Source organism: Pleurodeles waltl, chromosome 8 (assembly GCF_031143425.1).
Source record: "Pleurodeles waltl isolate 20211129_DDA chromosome 8, aPleWal1.hap1.20221129, whole genome shotgun sequence".
NCBI classification, from domain to species: Eukaryota; Metazoa; Chordata; class Amphibia; order Caudata; family Salamandridae; genus Pleurodeles; species Pleurodeles waltl.
This window is the reverse complement of record NC_090447.1, coordinates 804,651,969-804,669,519: the sequence shown is the minus strand read 5'-3', so window position 1 is coordinate 804,669,519 and position 17,551 is coordinate 804,651,969. Positions and strand designations below refer to the sequence as shown.

The 17,551-nt window shown below is 45.5% G+C and overlaps 1 protein-coding gene across 1 annotated transcript in view; it reads left to right on the top strand.

Moving 5' to 3' along the window:
• The first annotated feature begins 7,808 nt into the window (after window positions 1-7,808).
• ITGBL1 (integrin subunit beta like 1) overlaps window positions 7,809-17,551 on the top strand; it is a 1,057,888-nt gene continuing 1,048,145 nt past the window's right edge. Inside the window, exon 1 of the mRNA XM_069205062.1 lies at window positions 7,809-8,305. Coding sequence (XP_069061163.1) covers window positions 8,223-8,305 — 83 coding nt within the window. The 5' untranslated portion in view covers window positions 7,809-8,222. The remainder of the gene's footprint in view (window positions 8,306-17,551) is intronic.

Sequence of the window (17,551 nt, the reverse complement as noted above, 5' to 3'; positions counted from 1 at the left end):
ATTGAAGAAATTCTTGAGTCTGCAGTTTAGGGTCAAATACATAATCTACATCAGTGGCTGTCAAAGACGTAGCCCATTGTATCCATCGCGGGTGTAAAGCTTTCGAATTTGGAACACTCGCTTTTGTAACTGCCTCTAAGGCCGGAATCGGGGAAACGACAACGATGCGTTGACCCTGGGCCAGCGGTCTTTCTTTAATAACAGCCATCTGAACTGCCGTGAGAATTTTCTCAGTCTGTGCAAAACATTGTTCTGCAGCAGAATACAAGTGAGACTTGTATGCAATCGGGACTGTCTCCCCCTCATTAAAGGTGACATAAGTAAACCCAACAGCCCCAGGTATCACCCTGATGACTAAATGTGTCTTATTGTCCCGTGTGTGTAAGTGTTTAACTGCTAAGAGATCACTTTGTAATTCTCGTAGTATGTGTGTATGTTCAACCGTCCAAAATCTACTCGAAAAATTTGGGCGAATCAACTCGTATAAGGGTTTTATACACGTCGCATAATCAGGAATGTAAGTTCTACCAAAATTGAGAAACCCCAACAATGACTGGAGCTTCCGAACCGTATTAGGAGGCTGCAATAAAGCACAGTTCTCCAAAAAATGTGGCGCTAAGCTCTTGACCTCACTCGACAACTCATATCCCAGGAAAATGACGCTGAGGAAGGCAATCTTTGATTTCTTAAAATTAAACTTATAGCCAATATCAGCAAACCCCACAACAATGCGCGATACACGCCTTAGATGTTGCAGAATCTCATCGTCTGTCAGATATATGTCATCAACATATGATAACGCTTCATGGTCGAACTCATGCAGCATTTCAGTTACACGAGCTGAAAACAGTCCTGGGCTATTCTTATACCCCTGAGGCAAACAACAAAAAAAATTCTGAGAGCCAAACGCACTAAAACAGGTATAGTCCCGACTCTCGGGCGCTATATTCTGTCAGAAAAATCCATTCGAGATATCTAATGTTGTCTTGTATTTTTTACGCACTATATTATTCATAAGCGCTGCGCTGTGTGAATTCTGTATTGCATATGTGCGTGTATGACTAATCAAATGTCTATAATCCACCACTATCCTATATGAATGGTCCGGTTTAGCAACCGGAAATAAGGGATTATTCATCGGCGAGACACAGGGCTCAATTACACCCTGATATTCCAATTGTGTAAGAATTTTTCTAACCGATGCCCTTGCTTCAAATTTGATAGGATACTGCGGTTGTGGCTGAGGTTCGCCCTTTATCGGAATTACATGATAAGGTGATTGTCTGTCCCACCCCACGTTATTTCTATACAAGGTGGGAGCCTGTGCTAGAGCCCATGATTCACTATAGGACTCCACTAGTTCTCTCGGAACAAGTGGTGAGAAGGAAGGTGTAATAACCACCTCCCCAACTGGACAGTCGCGAACAAAGACAGGTGGCCAATCCTGTTCGGCCAGCAGAACATCATATGATTTTACCACATGGTCCCAAAAAATGGCGTTTATAATACGGTCAATGTCCCCTTCCAATCGTAGAGTCACTGCATATACTCTATCAGGATAAGAGACTCGCATGTCCGCCGTCTCGACTTGTATGAAGTCATCAGTTGCTTTCACCTCCAGATGCTCTAGAAGACTCCGGCGAACTATTGTGACCTCTGCCGCGCTGTCTAACAGTGCTAACGCCCATGTCTTGTTCGTCAAGAGAACTCTCTTCTTGAGCGGCATGTCTAACTGAGACTGCTGCCACTTTCTTCTTTTTAAATTGCTGTTTTTGTTGCAGCGGTTTCTCTTCTTGTTTAATAGAAACCTCTGCTGAGCGTTGTGAATCCTGTCTCGGTTTCACGTACTCCGTCCTCCGCTCTGACCGCCCACCTCTCTCACTTCTCTTTTCCGAGGAGTCCTGAAAGGAACGAGATTGGCGTGTATCAGTCTATTGATATCTATCAGGCGTCTCCAAAGTATCCCTATTCCTGAGATTATACTTATTCTGTGGGGTCTCCGGTTGCGGAGACTGTCCACCATCTTTCTTAGGTGTTTGCTGTTTCTTTTCCCAGCGCTTTTTCGAACCCTCAGGTTGTTGCTGTTTAGCATTATCTTTATTATTTTTACCCTGTAACTGGGGTTTTTGTGGTCTAGCCCCTAGGCTACCACGACCAATACTAGAATATGTTTCCGCTATTATTCTCGGAAGCTCCCGCTCCTGATTAAGCAGCGGAACATCCCGAAGACGCATTCGCACTGCCAGTGCTACTGCCTCTCCTTTGAGATTACTCAAAATAATAGAAGAAACTATGGCAAAATTGCCCAGCAACTGCATGCCCAAATCTAAGGCAGGGGCAGCCCCATATTCATCCTGAATCTGTTTAAGCACGTCCGGTAAATTAGCTAATGTCGGTGTACCGTGTGCCGTAGTGTAGAGCGCGGCAAACACCGTGCCCCAGGTATTACAAAGGTCCACCGGAGGAACCATCCCATACGGCAAACACATCGTCAAAATTCTATGTTTATCCTGAGGTCCCGTATGGGGAAATACTGCTTCCAGCATATTAATTTTTTGCGCCAGCCAAAATGGAGTCTCCTCTCGTTTAGCCGGTACCTTACCCATAACTGAGTGTACAGTGGCCGGATTAATACCCGGAACCACTGCCTTTGGGTGCGCTGGAGCAGCACGCGCTGCATTCGTATTTAGTGTCTGCATTACAAACTGAACTAATCGTCTATATGTAGCCGTTAATTCTGTATATAAACGACGAACTTCAACCACTGCCAATTGAGCAACCGCAGGATGAGGTGTATATGTCGCCAATAAAGGCCAGGTAGGACCATCATTACTCAGCGGACCTAACCTAACTTGTGTTACTGTGTGTGGGAGGGCGCCATCAAGCCAATTATGGTGTTCTTGATAAGATAGAGGTATTTCTAAATAAGCGTAAGCCCTGTATTGTCCAGGGACATTCGCAACAGTGTATTCGTGAAAAGTATTTGTTCCCCCATCCACTGCTGGAAATCCGACCCAAGAATAAAAAAGTTCCGTTCTATAGGCTGCATGGGCGTCCACCACAAAAGTGACTGGACCCCCCTGGACTGTCAGTCCATGTGTCAATAGATGTCCCATGAGCGGGTGACGCATATTAATTGCTATATTCACTACATTAGGATTTGCCATTTTTATAAAAAATAGCTTCAGGTCAGAGAAGGCACATCAATATCGGGGTTTTTCCTTTCAAAGTTCAAGCTTGAACAACCAACCACTAAGCAATAGGAGACACCTATGCCGTGGCGGCGGAAACCCTCAGCCCCACGGACGTCTCCGTATACGGAACCGAGGAGTCAAAATATATATGAGACCAAGAGAGTCAGTCGGACCCAATCATTAGTGCCAGACCAAACGTTGGCGGCGCCATGTCGCGTGGGCTCTCATTATTCTAAATGAGACTTCTGGATTTCTAGGTAGCAGGATCTATAACGGTGTGGGGGACTGAGTCTGACCCACGTGTAAAGAACTCTGTCACCCTAAATCCGTTTTTTGCTCCGGCTAACTAGCAGTGCCTCATTTCTCCCATGTGGAAGAAATGATTTGGCAGCCGAGCGCATGACATCTTTGAAACTTCTCAGGGAAGTCGTGGTTACTCAGATCCAAACCAACTCTCTTATTTCCAATATGATCTCATATACAAATGACAAAGACAGTATAAGTTTTATATAATGTTTTTAATAAAACGACTGTGTTTTAGATATTAAGGCGTGAGCCGCAATAACCAGAATGATACAACACAGTAGGATTGAAATAGTCACCAGGAGAGTAAAACATAAGAACAAAGCTATCATATTGTCTAACAGTTTCTACTCTCCCTCTGCTTGTTCTATTTAGAGCACAGCATGTTAAGCTTCTAGCTTGCCTAGTAGGCTCACTGTGGAGACCTGCTCATACCTGAGCAAGACCTGTGATCTTGGTTCAGCATCTGCAACGAGGCAGTCAGCGTCTAGTTGTGGTTCCCTGGTCGGAATCTCCCTCTTGCATGTATTGGGACAAGGAAGTGATTTTATAACTAACATGTCATCGTGATCACAAAATGTCCCTACGCAGGAATGCCAAGTCTAAACTCCTACCACGTCTATCGGCAATGTACCAGACTGTATCCTTGACTGAAGCACAGAGTAAATATGTTATGGAGAACTCCAGTGCTGAAGTAGGCAAAACAGTGTGATATGAAATAAAAAACAACACTGTAGAACTGGCTATTTGAAAAATAACAGTACGAAGCCTAATAAAAAGCATGTAGAGCAAAGTGCACAGAGGCTCTAAGCTGTCAGCAAATGAATAAAATATATTCAGGGCAAAGTGCACAAAGGCCTAAAGCCTGAAGCTAAAGCACAATGAATACATAAAACTAACCACACTACAAAATAGGTGTGGTCCTGTGCTATTGCCCTTCAAAGGAGAAATGTACATGATATATGTAATTTACAGTGTGTGTGTATGTGACCATTGTATGTTACGCATCACATTAGCTCTGGGATTTTCAGTGTCCTAATCGGTATATCAGCAATGCTCCATGAGGCAACACTCTTATTCTGATAGTTAGAGATGAAGGTGTGCAAAAATGATTAGCCAGACCATGATCTGGTGATTATTATAGGTGTTTATTTAAATTAATTCATTAAAGTGGTGATGGTGATTATATTTTTTTTAAATTGTTCACGATATGTTGCCGCCTGCGTATACCAGCGGCCGTGTTCTGTAGTTCCCCTCATGTTGCAGGACAGCATCCTCCTCTTTCTCCTCTTCAGGCATGTGTGGCTCTGGTACCAGGAGGGGAATGTTCCTTTTGATGCAAATGTTGTGCAGAATAGCACATGTTAGGATGATCTTACATACCATCTCCGGGAATATAGGAGGCTACCACCAGTGATGTCGAGGCATCAGAACCTTGACTTGAGGAAGCTGAAAGTCCTCTCAACTATGGTGCGTGTCCTCCTATGTGCATCATTGTAGGCACGCTCTGCTGCAGTACTCGCAGCATACTCGCTGCCATACCCCTGATCAGCTGCAAGAGAAAATGAATGGGATCATTTTGATGTAGCTAGCCCCATTGAAATCAACTTTCATGGCAGTAGTTGTCTTGTGTTTTCTGTGACTCTTTTGTGTTATTATGCCGCATCCTAGGCTTGTAGGATCTACCATCTGCATCGTGTTGCTTCCTTGGCTGAACGAGTGTTTGGCTGGTGACCGTTTGTCAGCAGCATGTTTTGGGATTTGCAGTACAGTGTGCCCTCCCTAGCATTGTGACTTGTGAGACAGGTGCCTGTGTGTCTTCACTGGGGGTGAGATGATAGTTCCATACACAAATTCATTTTGACAGTGATGTTAATACGTTCATATCAATGTACCCTGGACATCCCATACCTTTAGACTTATGCAATGGATTAATGTAAACGTAATTGGGACACTTACAATTTGCAAGGTGACATTTAGGCAACCCACTCCACACATTGTGATCTTTGACATCTTAACATTAGACTGTACACTAATTTCCCATGTGTGACAGGTTCAATGGTGACCTAAGAAACATGGCTAGTGATGTCACAACCTCAGTGTGTTCCTGTTCACATGTTGCTGTTGTGGTGTATGTGTTGTGTGTCCTAGAGGGTTGCTGTGCAGTGTGCATATAAGTAGGTTTTTGTACTTACCAACAAGTAGTCCATTGCCAAACCGTCCATCCTGGAAGTGTTCAGTGATGGTGCAGTGACGGAAGATGAATGAGTCATGGACACTCCCAGGATATTTAGCCACGATGTTGGTGATCAATCCTTGGTGATCGACAATGGCCTGCACATTGATAGAGTGTGTGTGCTTCCTGTTGCGGTAGAGGTGTTCAGTTGCAGCAGGTGGCACAAGGCGTACATGTGTGCAGTTGATTGCACCAAGGACGTGTGGGAAGCCACTAATGAGGTAGAACCCCTGTTTTGTTTCCTGCTGCTTCTGCAGTGTGTTAGGGAAGCAGATGTGGCGGGGTGCAAGTCCAATGATGGCATCCAGTACTTTGGGCAAAAAGGCAGAGAATGATGGTTGTGATATTCCGGCAACCAGAGCACCAGTTGTTTGAAAAGAGCCACTTGCCAGCATGTGAAGTACGGCAAGCAGCTTGGTTTCTGTTGGGATGGTGCGGGGTGTCAGCAAAGTGGGTGCCAACTGTGGCTCAAAGTTTCGCAGCAGCTGCTGAATGGCCTGCCAGTTCAACCTGTACCTCTGGATGATGTTGTGTTCCCTGAGGCCATGAAGGGTTGTTCTGGGGTGGAATATCCTCTCCTGCCTTCTGCGCTGCCTTTGGGGTCCCTGCTGGTGTTGTTGTAGCTGCTGTTGTAGCTGCTGGGCTCTGCGTCTGCGTGCACGCTGGATAAGAATCACCTCCATGTCTCCTTTTTGCTGCTCTGCTGCTCTGCTGTTGCTTCTGTGTGTTCTGATTAAATACAGGTGTGTTTGCCCCATTTTAACGCCTGCCCTGACCGAGGCGTTAATTTTTGATGCAAATCGGGCTGTGCGTCATTTTCCGGGCCCGCCTCCCGGCCGTGCGTCATTTTTGCCCGAAAGCATAAATACGACGCACGGCCGTTTAAATCATTTTTTGGACGGGAACGCCTACCTTGCATAACATTAACGCAAGGCGGGTTGCTGCATCCAAAAAATGACGCACACGGCGGACGCAGGCTCAGGCGTCAAAGTGTAAATATGGGGCAACGTTTGCGCTGAATGTGCGTCAAACTTTTTGACGCACATTCGGCGCAGACGGAGTATAAATATGCCCCTTGATGTTTTGCCCAATGTTCCTCCCCTGCCACATTAAGCAGAAGCAGCTTTGGGTCCAACGGGACCTGACTCCCCAGCACCTGGGCCACTACCCCGGCGATCCCTGCCCAATATGTCTGTATGACTGGGCAGGACCATAGCATATGGTAAAATGTACCCTCCAGTCCGCATCGCCGCAGGCACTGCGAGGTCTGCACTCTGCCCATCTTGTGCAATACCACCCTGGAGAAAAAATAAAGCACAATTCTTAGTGAAGTTTCAACGCAAATCTTTGTTTAGCTGCAGCATGCCACACAAACATATACTTTGCTTGACCGAACTGGAGAAATAAGAATCATTTTAAGGAATTATTAATATTTCTCCAGTTAGGTCAAGGAAAGAATTTGTTTTCTAATAAGGATTCTATGATCAACTTGCAACTTATAACTTACTATGATCCTAAGATTCAGATAATCAACGCAGGTATCAAGAATGCTGCGGTCCTTTATAATAACAACCCCTGTTCACTCCTATTGCCTATTCTTGTGGTAATGGGCGGCACTTTTTTTTTGGTGCCCTGGTATAAAATTTGTCCCAATCTCAAACTGAACAAGAGACTCGGATCGAAGGGCGTTCTTTCTCTGTTTTCGGGCCTCGATTGTGGAACGACCGCCCTTTGGAGATTAAAAACGTCTGCTCTCTTGAACAAAAATGTTGAAAACTTTTATTTTCTGTTACTATCCCCACTCTACTGCTGTTAGCTAATCTCTTTTGACTGTGTCGTTTCTAGCGCCAAAGCGCCCTTTTCGGGTGGACGTTGCTCTTTCTAAATACGTTTCCTTTCCATTCCCTAACTCCCTTTGCTACGAAACATGACATTCCGGGTACTCCAAGCGTGAAACTGTATCGACCTGGCTTGTGCTTTGAAAGCCTCTTCTTGCCAACCAATGACTAAGGACTTGAATCGCGTTTTTTCGTAAAAGCAACCCCATTTATCTAACCTACACCAGCTCGCTGCTTCTAATAAAAAAATATACGCAGTGCTGGCATGCCAGGAATGAGACGGTTCCCGAAAGAAGGCTATGAACTGGGCGCTTTCCATGTCAAAATAAACCGCTAGGGCGTGCAACTGTTTCTAATTATTTTTGCAGAAAGTGAGCTGTGAAACTTGGGCTTTGGCTGCGCTCAGTGGCTGCCCCGCTCCTGCTGGCACTTTCATTCCACGCAGCAGTGGGATCTCCAAAGGGGCACGAGGGAGAGCCGAAGCCGGTTTGGGCCAGCTGTGCACGACTGTTCGCGGGCCGCTGCTGCACTCAGACTGTTTGAAGGAGTCTGACGCTTCGTTTTGGGGACCCTTTGTTGTTGTTTGCACTTGTGGTGTGCTGGCAGCCTTGCTTCGTGTGTCCCGGGGATCTCTCTCTTTAGGCCGGGAGGATGAAGGCTGTGATACTGCTGGTTCTCCCGCCAGTCTTCCTGCTCCTCGCCGGGGTCCCTCTGAGTGTGTCCCAGCCACCGAGGTAGGTCCTTCGATGTGTGGTGGGAGTGTGTTTTCATGGTGATTGTGTCTCTTCACTTCTCCTGTTCGTTGTGTGGGGGAACATAATACAACGCGTATTTGTAAAGCGCCCTTTCGCCCAAGGGCTTCTAGCCACTATGGATTCCAGATAGTTATTCCAAACCAACCCGGTAGTTTTCATTTTTTTCGACCCTGGGAGAATGAAAGGCGTAATAGCCATGGAGGGATTCCAATCTGGATTCATGCATGATGGGTTCAAGCACACATCTGCTTAGGTAAAGAATTAGTCCACTGAGCTCTCAGATTCAGGCAGAATTTAGTGAAGCAACCTAACTTTATGTTTAAAGCGACTGTAGTTGACAACCGCCAAATGAAACGATCACGCAGTTAGTTATTTAAAAGTAGGCAGCACAGCTATGGTGCTTTGCAAACTTTTATGGGGGCATTTACAATTGGATGGCAGCTTTTAAGGTGTAACTAAAAACTCTTAAAAAAAATGTTAATGCACAATCACACCAGCTCTTAATAGTGAGAGCACTTAACAAGATGTACAGTGCTATGGCTGCATTCTGTTGGGCCAGATAAAGTGCCATTTCCCCTTCACCCCACAGCCATACCCTAAAACAACCGAATAGGCCCCCCTTTTATTATTATCTTATGAATACGTTTGGACACTCGTTTCCAGGACTCAGGAATGCATTCATTTGTTAATGCATCTATGCAGGTGGCACACCCAACACTAACGTGCTTTCGTCATGCACATGTGTATGCGTTCAGGCGTGACGGCTGTGTTCTTTCGGAAAGATTGGGGTACACATCAGGAAGAAAGAGCACAGGGGGTGGGGGGGAGCCTAGAAACTATGACTACCAATCAGACTTAAATTAATTGGAATTATGAAGACTTGAGGGCGAATCTCTATTTTGTGTAATCTTGAAGGGGCTGGCTGTGCCCCTTGGGATCAAATACATACCACATTTTCAGGAAAACCACGATCGAAGGAATGGTTCTCATTTGGATTCAAGTAAATTCCTCTCGTGTGAATATAACTTAAAATCTTAAAGCGGAGTGATTCCGCAAAACAACTAAAGCTTTCTCCGAAGTATTTTCAATTAAAATGTATTCCTTAGTGACTGCAACAAGCTATAAAGAGGAACTTGCACTCTGCTCGTGCCATCCTTCGTCGTGGTTCGGGTCATCCTTCTCCCAGAGTACCCTCTTCTGGGCTTCCAGATACTTGTTAGCAACAGGCATGCCACCTTCGCAGGCTTTGCATTTTGGACTGACTGATGTGTTTATTATTAATAATTTTTTTATGGCGCTTTTCGAGCAACTGACGTCACTAGTGACCCCTTCAGAGCACTGTATGTACAGATAATGATGTAAATTATTTAGACTCTCATTCTAAAAAATACAACTGATTGGGTTGTGTGGAGCTCCTCATCCATGAGACGCGGAAGGCTGTCCTTCCCTCTGAAAAAGCGTAGGCAGTGGCGTAATGAAAAATGGTGCCGCTACCCCCCAGCAGATTGTGATGAGGGTGCCCTGAGTATCCCAAAATTCCGCAGATATTCATTGGTCTGGGCCTGAATGGGTGCCCCTTGAAGGGTTGGGATGGTGGTCCTGAAAATGTGGCCTCCCCCTGCGCTGTAGGGGCCTTTGTTACGCCCCCGAGTATACCAGTTTCGAGCAGGGTGGAGGGTCTGTTTTGTGTCCCTAGGGATTTATTGGTATGGGGTGCACATATGCAAATCATGGCTCACCTTCTTGCTAACCTTGACATGTAAAGACTCCCAGTGGCGGGAATTTCAACTCAGCGGGAGTCCCACTGTCATTGCCAGTTTTTGGAATTGGGTGGTAGCAAGTTGCCATTGACATGTATTCAGCTGTAGCAAGTAATTTTAATGCATGGGCAGATACTGTCAGGAACTGAGTACCTGCACCTCTTTAATTTGATAGGGAGAGTATCTGCACTTCTCAGCAGGGGGTCCATACTTTTAATGGAAGAGTACCAGCACCTCTCAGTAGCAAGCAGGTACTCTGGGGCAGTGAATATCTACAGTTTTCTATTTCCATTTAAATGATTGATGGTAGCATTTATGTATCTTCTCTTAGCCCTGATGAGCCCCCAGAGTAGTTGACTGGTAGACTACTCCATTTGTATGTGTGGTTGGTAGATTTTGGGGTTATACGTTGGGCTTCGAGAGATGCGGATAAGTATCATGTGCGGTTTAGAGTGGTGCTCCAACTGTGTCTTGGTGAACTTGTGGCTGTGCTTCAACATGGAGTGAAACAGAGAGCTGAAAGAGAGATAGAGTAGTGCTTGCATACACATGAACCGTCGTAAGGTCATTTGAATATGCTTGTGAAAGGCTGGTACAATTGTTTTGTAGTAAGACCTCAGTGGGAAGGGTTGGATGCCACTGTTGAAGTTCAGACGGGTGCTCCACACAAGATGCAATACGTTTACATCTCTGCCTATTCTTGGAGTACGGCAGAGATTAACATTGATAGCTGGTGCACACACACCATTACCATCTGAAAAAACCTGTGTCTTAATAAGTAATTTGTTTGAGAATAGCCAGCCCTTTACCACCTTCCTGAATTCTACGTAGTCATGGAAGATGCTTATTCCTGATAATACTGATTTCCAGAGCTTGGATGTGTGCACAGAGAAGGAAATATGCCCATTGCATGTTTTTTTCTCAATAGCCAGTCTGTAATTGTCAGGGGTGGCTACTTTGTTTGTTTGAAACACCCACAAAGTGGCACATAGGGCCTGATTACGACATTGGAGGATGGGATACTCTGTCCCAAATGTGACCCATATCCAGTCCGCCGCATTACAAGTTCCATTATATCCTACATAACTTGTAAAATGGCGGGCAGGATGTCCTTCACGTTTGTGATGGAGTATCCCATCCGCCAAAGTCGTAATCAGGCCCAAAGTCTTTGTCAAATAACTTTATTTCGGCGGAAGCCATAAAAGGTTCCATCATAGAACAATAAATATAGCAGTATAATTCTGATTAAAACATAAATAACACAATATATCACAGGCAATTAAAAACAAGCGTACCCCACACAATAGTAAAATCAAATCACAATATATCCCAACAATAAAGCACTGCTAAATCAAGTTCATCTGATGAGAGATCTTCTTTTTGCCTACATCAAACCCAAAAATGAAGCTACCCCACGCACAAAGTGCAAGAGTCAGTTCTCAGTATCTTCAGTGCAACAGAATGACTAGCTGTGTCCAGAAGTCTACACGTAGGTGCCAGCCAAGCAGAGCTAAGCTGGGCATATGCCGGACACACAAAAAACACATAAGGAACCAACTCAAATTGCTCAGTGCCAAAGGGGCATACCAGTGAAACAGACCGAGACCAGGTTACAGTGAATGACCTAAGGGGAAGAGTCCCCACTCTAAACTGATGATAGAGTTTCCTGTCTAATGGGACTGTGATCAAGCCCCAGTATTTTATGTAGGCCATGCAATTATATAAAATATAAGAAATCCGTTTTCAATGAAGAGCCAACAACTTTATGTCCCTCCCAATATAATGTGTGAGCCCAAAATCGTTTTTTACAGTGCATCTTTGGAAGGAATAGGGCAGGGTGGCACCTGCGCTTGGGAGGAGGAGTGTCACGCCCATCAGCAGCAGCAGGAGCTGCAAATCTTCAAAAATAAAAGGATAATAAAAAATGTTTATTCTCCTTTTATTTCTAAAGGGACGGGGCCATGGGGTGACGAGCAGTGAGGGGAGTGCACAGAGCACTCCCCTCAGCGCGCATGTATGTTTGGCCGGCCGTCTCGGGCCGGCCAAACACACATGCGCACAAGGACTCTCTCCAACCTGGCACTGTGTTGCCGAGTTGGAGAGAGCCTGCACAGGCTCCTAGTCTGCACTGGAGCGCTCAGCCAGGGGCTCCAGCCAATCATAATGCTGCTCTGAGCAGTGTCTTGTTTGGCACATGCTGGGAGCCTGTGCCTGCAGTGCAGCAAAGAGTGGCAGAAAGTGGCAGCGATGCTCAGGTAAGTTTTTTTTTTTTTGTGTTGTTTATTTTTATTCTATTCCCTCTGCCCCCGCCCGCCACTTTTTCAAGTCGCCAGCCGCAACTAGAACAGGGGCTACAGTGTGATATTGTCATCAGTCACCAAGGCCTAAAGAAGTCAACAGTTTTATTTGTGGACCTCAACCACATGATTTTATTAGATTTGTCCATTTTGATGATGTTTTGCAAGGCAGCGGCATAATGATCCAGATCTGGGGTAGTCTGTATTTGCCGCCAGAATAACAAAGCATGTAAAGAGGTCTTTTAAGGATAACTTTTTAACACCCATGTTCAGAAACAATCGGTACAGCTGGGATCTTAATGGAAGGAAGGCTAACGATCTTAAGAATCTATTCTCCAAACACTCCTCAACAGAGACATCACTAAAACCCCACAACTCTGCATCGTATAGCGCAGCACCAAAAGTCGTTGTCACATAAACCTGTGAGGCTGGTGCTATTGGCTTTGTGAAAGAGACACAGGGGGTCATTCTGACCCCGGCGGTCTCAGACCGCCGGGGCCAGGGTCGGCAGGAGCACCGCCGACAGACCGGCGGTGCCCCGCAGGGCATTCTGACCGCGGCGGTTCGGCCGCGGTCAGACAAGGAAAACCGGCGGTCTACCGCCGGTTTTCCGCTGCCCTTGGAATCCCCCATGGCGGCGCAGCTTGCTGCGCCGCCATGGGGGATTCTGACACCCCCTACCGCCATCCTGTTCCTGGCGGTTCGCCCGCCAGGAACAGGATGGCGGTAGGGGGTGCCGCGGGGCCCCTGGGGGCCCCTGCAGTGCCCATGCCAATGGCATGGGCACTGCAGGGGCCCCCGTAAGAGGGCCCCACTGTGTATTTCAGTGTCTGCAATGCAGACACTGAAATACGCGACGGGTGCAAACTGCACCCGTCGCACCCCTGCAACTACGCCGGCTCAATTCTGAGCCGGCGTCCTCGTTGCAGGGGCATTTCCTCTGGGCCGGCGGGCGCTCTTTTGGAGAGCGCCCGCCGGCCCAGAGGAAATGTCTGAATGGCCGCCGCGGTCTTTTGACCGCGGTGCGGTCATTTGGCGGCTCCCTCCAGGCGGGCGGCTCCCGCCGCCCGCCGGGCTCAGAATGAGCCCCACAATGTTATTTTAAAATGGTACCAGCAATATGTCTGTGCGTGCTTCAAAGAAGCCATGCTAATGAGGGCACCATGACTTTTTTGGTGAGAGTTTGATCCCAAAAGTCGAACAAGTCAACCGTCTCTATAACTTTCCCCCAAGCTCTAAATTGCCCTTAGACTTTTTATGATGACTAAACACCATAAACTTTATTTTAGCAGTACTTATTTCCAGGCCTTGGACCTGGCAAAATGCGCCAAATTTATTAAGGAGGCGTGCACATCACTCAGGGTTTTTGGTATTATAAGAGTGTCATCAGAAACAAATAATATGTGGGTTCTAGAGTTAGCTATAGTGGGAGCATCTGCAGAACATTCGGATAGATATGATATATTTTTATATATAAGGAAAAAAGAGTGGGGGGCAGTACACTTCCTTGCTGTACACCTTTCAGCACTGGGATCATGTCAGTTAGTTGGCCCTGTGTACCCCTTCTAACATGAGCAGAATTTATATCATGAAGCCTAATCAATAGGGATAAAATACCATGGGGCATGCCCATCTCTTTCAGGACTAGTCACAACCTCAGCCTCAGGACTAGGAAAAAACCTGATCTTTCATTGATGTTTTAGATCTAAATCCCACTTGAAGTGGAATTATAATATCTTCCTCTGAAATCCAGATTTGGATCTTTGCTAGGACCATGCAACTGAAAACCTTTTAGATTCCATCAGTAGGGCTAATGGGCCTGTAATTAGCCAGTATATACTTAGCCCCCTTTTTATATACAGGAATAACCTCGACATCCTCAACATACCCTGCAACAGCCACATCTCAGCACACCTGAGACACCTGCACTGGCTTCCCGTCAGCAAAAGGATCACCTTCCGTCTCCTCACCCACGCACACAAAGCCCTCCACAACAAGGGACCAGAATACCTCAACCGTCGCCTCAGCTTCTACGCTCCCACCCGTCTTCTCCGCTCCACCAGCCTCGCTCTCGCCGCCGTCCCTCGCATCCGCCGCTCCACGGCGGGTGGGAGGTCCTTCTCCTACCTGGCGGCCAAGACTTGGAACACCCTCCCCACCATCCTCAGGACCACCCAGGACCACTCTGCATTCCGGAGACTTCTCAAGACCTGGCTCTTTGAGCAGCAGTAGCCCCTTCCCCCTAGCGCCTTGGGACCCGCACGGGTGAGTAGCGCACTTTATAAATGTTAATGATTTGATTTGATTTGATTTGACTCCTTGCCAGGATTCTGGAGTAGAGGTAACCAATGCAATTGCGTTCAATAGAGCTAATATATAGTCAGCCCAGTCATAAATGCCATGAACCTGTCTACAGGTAAACCATCAGGGCCTTGAGCTCTACAACTCCCAAAAGAGGACAAAGAAGCAAAAACATCCTGTTTGGTGAATGGGGAGGGACATTAAAGGTCTAGAGGCTGCTATTCAACTGGGCACTCTCAGCTGTAGCAACAATCTCCTCATAGTATAGGAATGAAATTGAGTAAACCATTCAGAAGAAAGGACATGATTCTGTGGTTCGAGACCCTGGGGGTTGATAACGCTGGCAGCCAGCTTCCAGAACCCTGAATGATCCTTTGAGCGACATGCTTCTGTTAGAATCCACCATCGATTGTCGTCCCACACCTTTATGGCATTCAATAAACTATGCTTGTAGTCCTTTCTAGCAGCAGAAATCAAAGGAGGATTTTTCAATTGAATAGCCCCAGCTAGAGACTGTCTTTGGCACCTACACTCTCTACTTAACCATCTATTATTGTTTGGTGGGGGCTTCTTCATAGAAGTGGGGTAATAAAAAAGTAAGCCTCTATATCCTTGAAGATCCCTTTATGTAACAGACTAAGATCTAAAGGATCTACCTCCTCCCCATTACTTCCAGAGACCCTAGATAATGTTGCCTTTAGTTTAGTAAGAGGGTTTCCGGTTTTGTAGCAATCTGTCGCCATTTAAGGTGACGCCTTTCCAATGTGCAAATGCCCTTACCATTTCAAGGTAGAGTTAAAGTATCAACTAAGTGCTGAACAAACAATGTGTGCAATGTAAGAGCCAAAGGATTGTGGTCACTCTCAACTCTTTATTACATTTCTTACATTACCATATCCGCTCCTCGGGGCCACAACCTTAAGTCAACCAAGAAATAATCAATATGACTTTGAGACAAATGATTATTAAATGTGTATGCCCTCTAGGATTTGATTTAGTACGGACATTAGTCGCCCTAACTCCCAGATAAATAGTAAGTGCTTTTAGATACATGGCAGCCTGGGTCCAACTCTTGACTGGAGCGAGCCTCAGCGAAGGCATACCACATGCTTCATCCTCCTCACAGTAATTTCAATGTCATCCCGGTCAAGGGGCTCAAAGTGATACATTTGAGGTAATTCACAAAAGTTTCCAATGTCTTTCCCACCCAAGTTGCTCATCGAACATTACCGGTATTTTTATTTTTTTTGAGTAAATGCACAGTTATAGTCAGAAAGTGCTGCAATCAAGACCTTTAGGGGATTTAGGAAAATCGGTTTATATAGAATCATATTTGTCATTGCAGAAAAACATATCTGGGAGGGGCTGTGCAAATGCACATTTATTCCAACCCCAAACCTGCAGGTTACCTATCTGCAGGAGTAGGATTATTGGAAACAAGAGTCTATATTAAATTCAGTACTACTCTCACCCACCCTAGTTCCTCTTTCCTCAATTTGCAGCCCCATTTTTCTCTGCATTCAGCCTCCTCCCACTTTTCCTTCAGTAATCATTATTATACCTCATTCTATTTGTCACTCCATTTCTTTGTAACTAGCTTCACACTTTATAAGGCACACACACACATATATTCATATATATATATACACACACATATATTTGTAGATCTTTGTGCATACACTTTGCGATATTCGTGAACCCCCAAAAAGGCCTAAAACTACAAATGGTAGGTAAACGAATTATCCTGTGAATCAGACCTATACATCGTGAAATACATGTTTCAAGGCCTAACATTATAAATAACTTTCCATCATTTACTTAAATGGTGCACTTTCTAGTCCCATTTACTTAAATGGTGAACTTTCTTGTCCGCACAGTCAGCTTACTGCTCTTCATTGAAATTTCGTCCTATGTTTTGGATGCACTGAAATTATTTGACAGCTTCTAAACATGGAGGCCAGTTCTCTTTCCTCAAAACTCATGATTGGGATGTTTCTTGGCTACCAGATCTTTTGAGAGCTAAGTCTGCAATCGAGGATCTAAGGATATTTACACCACAGGCAGAACTTAGTGCATTTAGGCATTTGTGCCAATTACCGATTTTCTCCCGTCCTAAATTTAGTATATTGTGGCAGGATCTTTGGTGTTCTTAGTGGAGAAGTAGGGGGTGCCTTTGGAATGGCTATGAGCCTGACACACAATTTATTCATGAAAATATGGATTACGCCCTTAACGTGTCCATGATGGGCACTGGACTCTCCTCATATTCCCTGGAGTGTGGGCGAAGGGGTTTCTGTACATGAAACACTATTCTTTCAGTGAATAATAAAAAAAGTAAAGGTGTGTTTGCCCCTAAATAGTAGAATGAACCAATAAGTGGTAAAAAAGTTGACGTTTGTAGATAGGCTTAAGTAGGAAAAGCCCCATATTTTCATAGATTTCTATGTCTGGGCTTCAGGAATTTTGTGAATCACCCGACCTTTGGAAATCTATGAAAATCGGAGGAGTAATCTATATTTTATAATTTTTCTTTGGGCTGCCTGCTTCTTTATCAGTTATGTTCTCTCCCCTTTCATTAGTTGTTTTTCTTCAGCTCCCCCCACAAACACATGCCTACAAGATATTTTAACCAAGTCTTAGGGCCATTTTTATTTGTCACTTAGTAAAATACCTGTGATCGCATGGGTAACCTCCGATCATGTGATCAGATGATTATTCCCTCTTTCCCAATAAATACACGTCCATGTTGACCTTCAGTACAATTTCCTCTTCTCCTTGTCTCCCTTTGAACAAGGGAACCTGGCCTGCTGCCTCCTGCCCCCAGTGGATGTAGTGCTCTGGGCTGTGACTTATGTATTCCGATTATG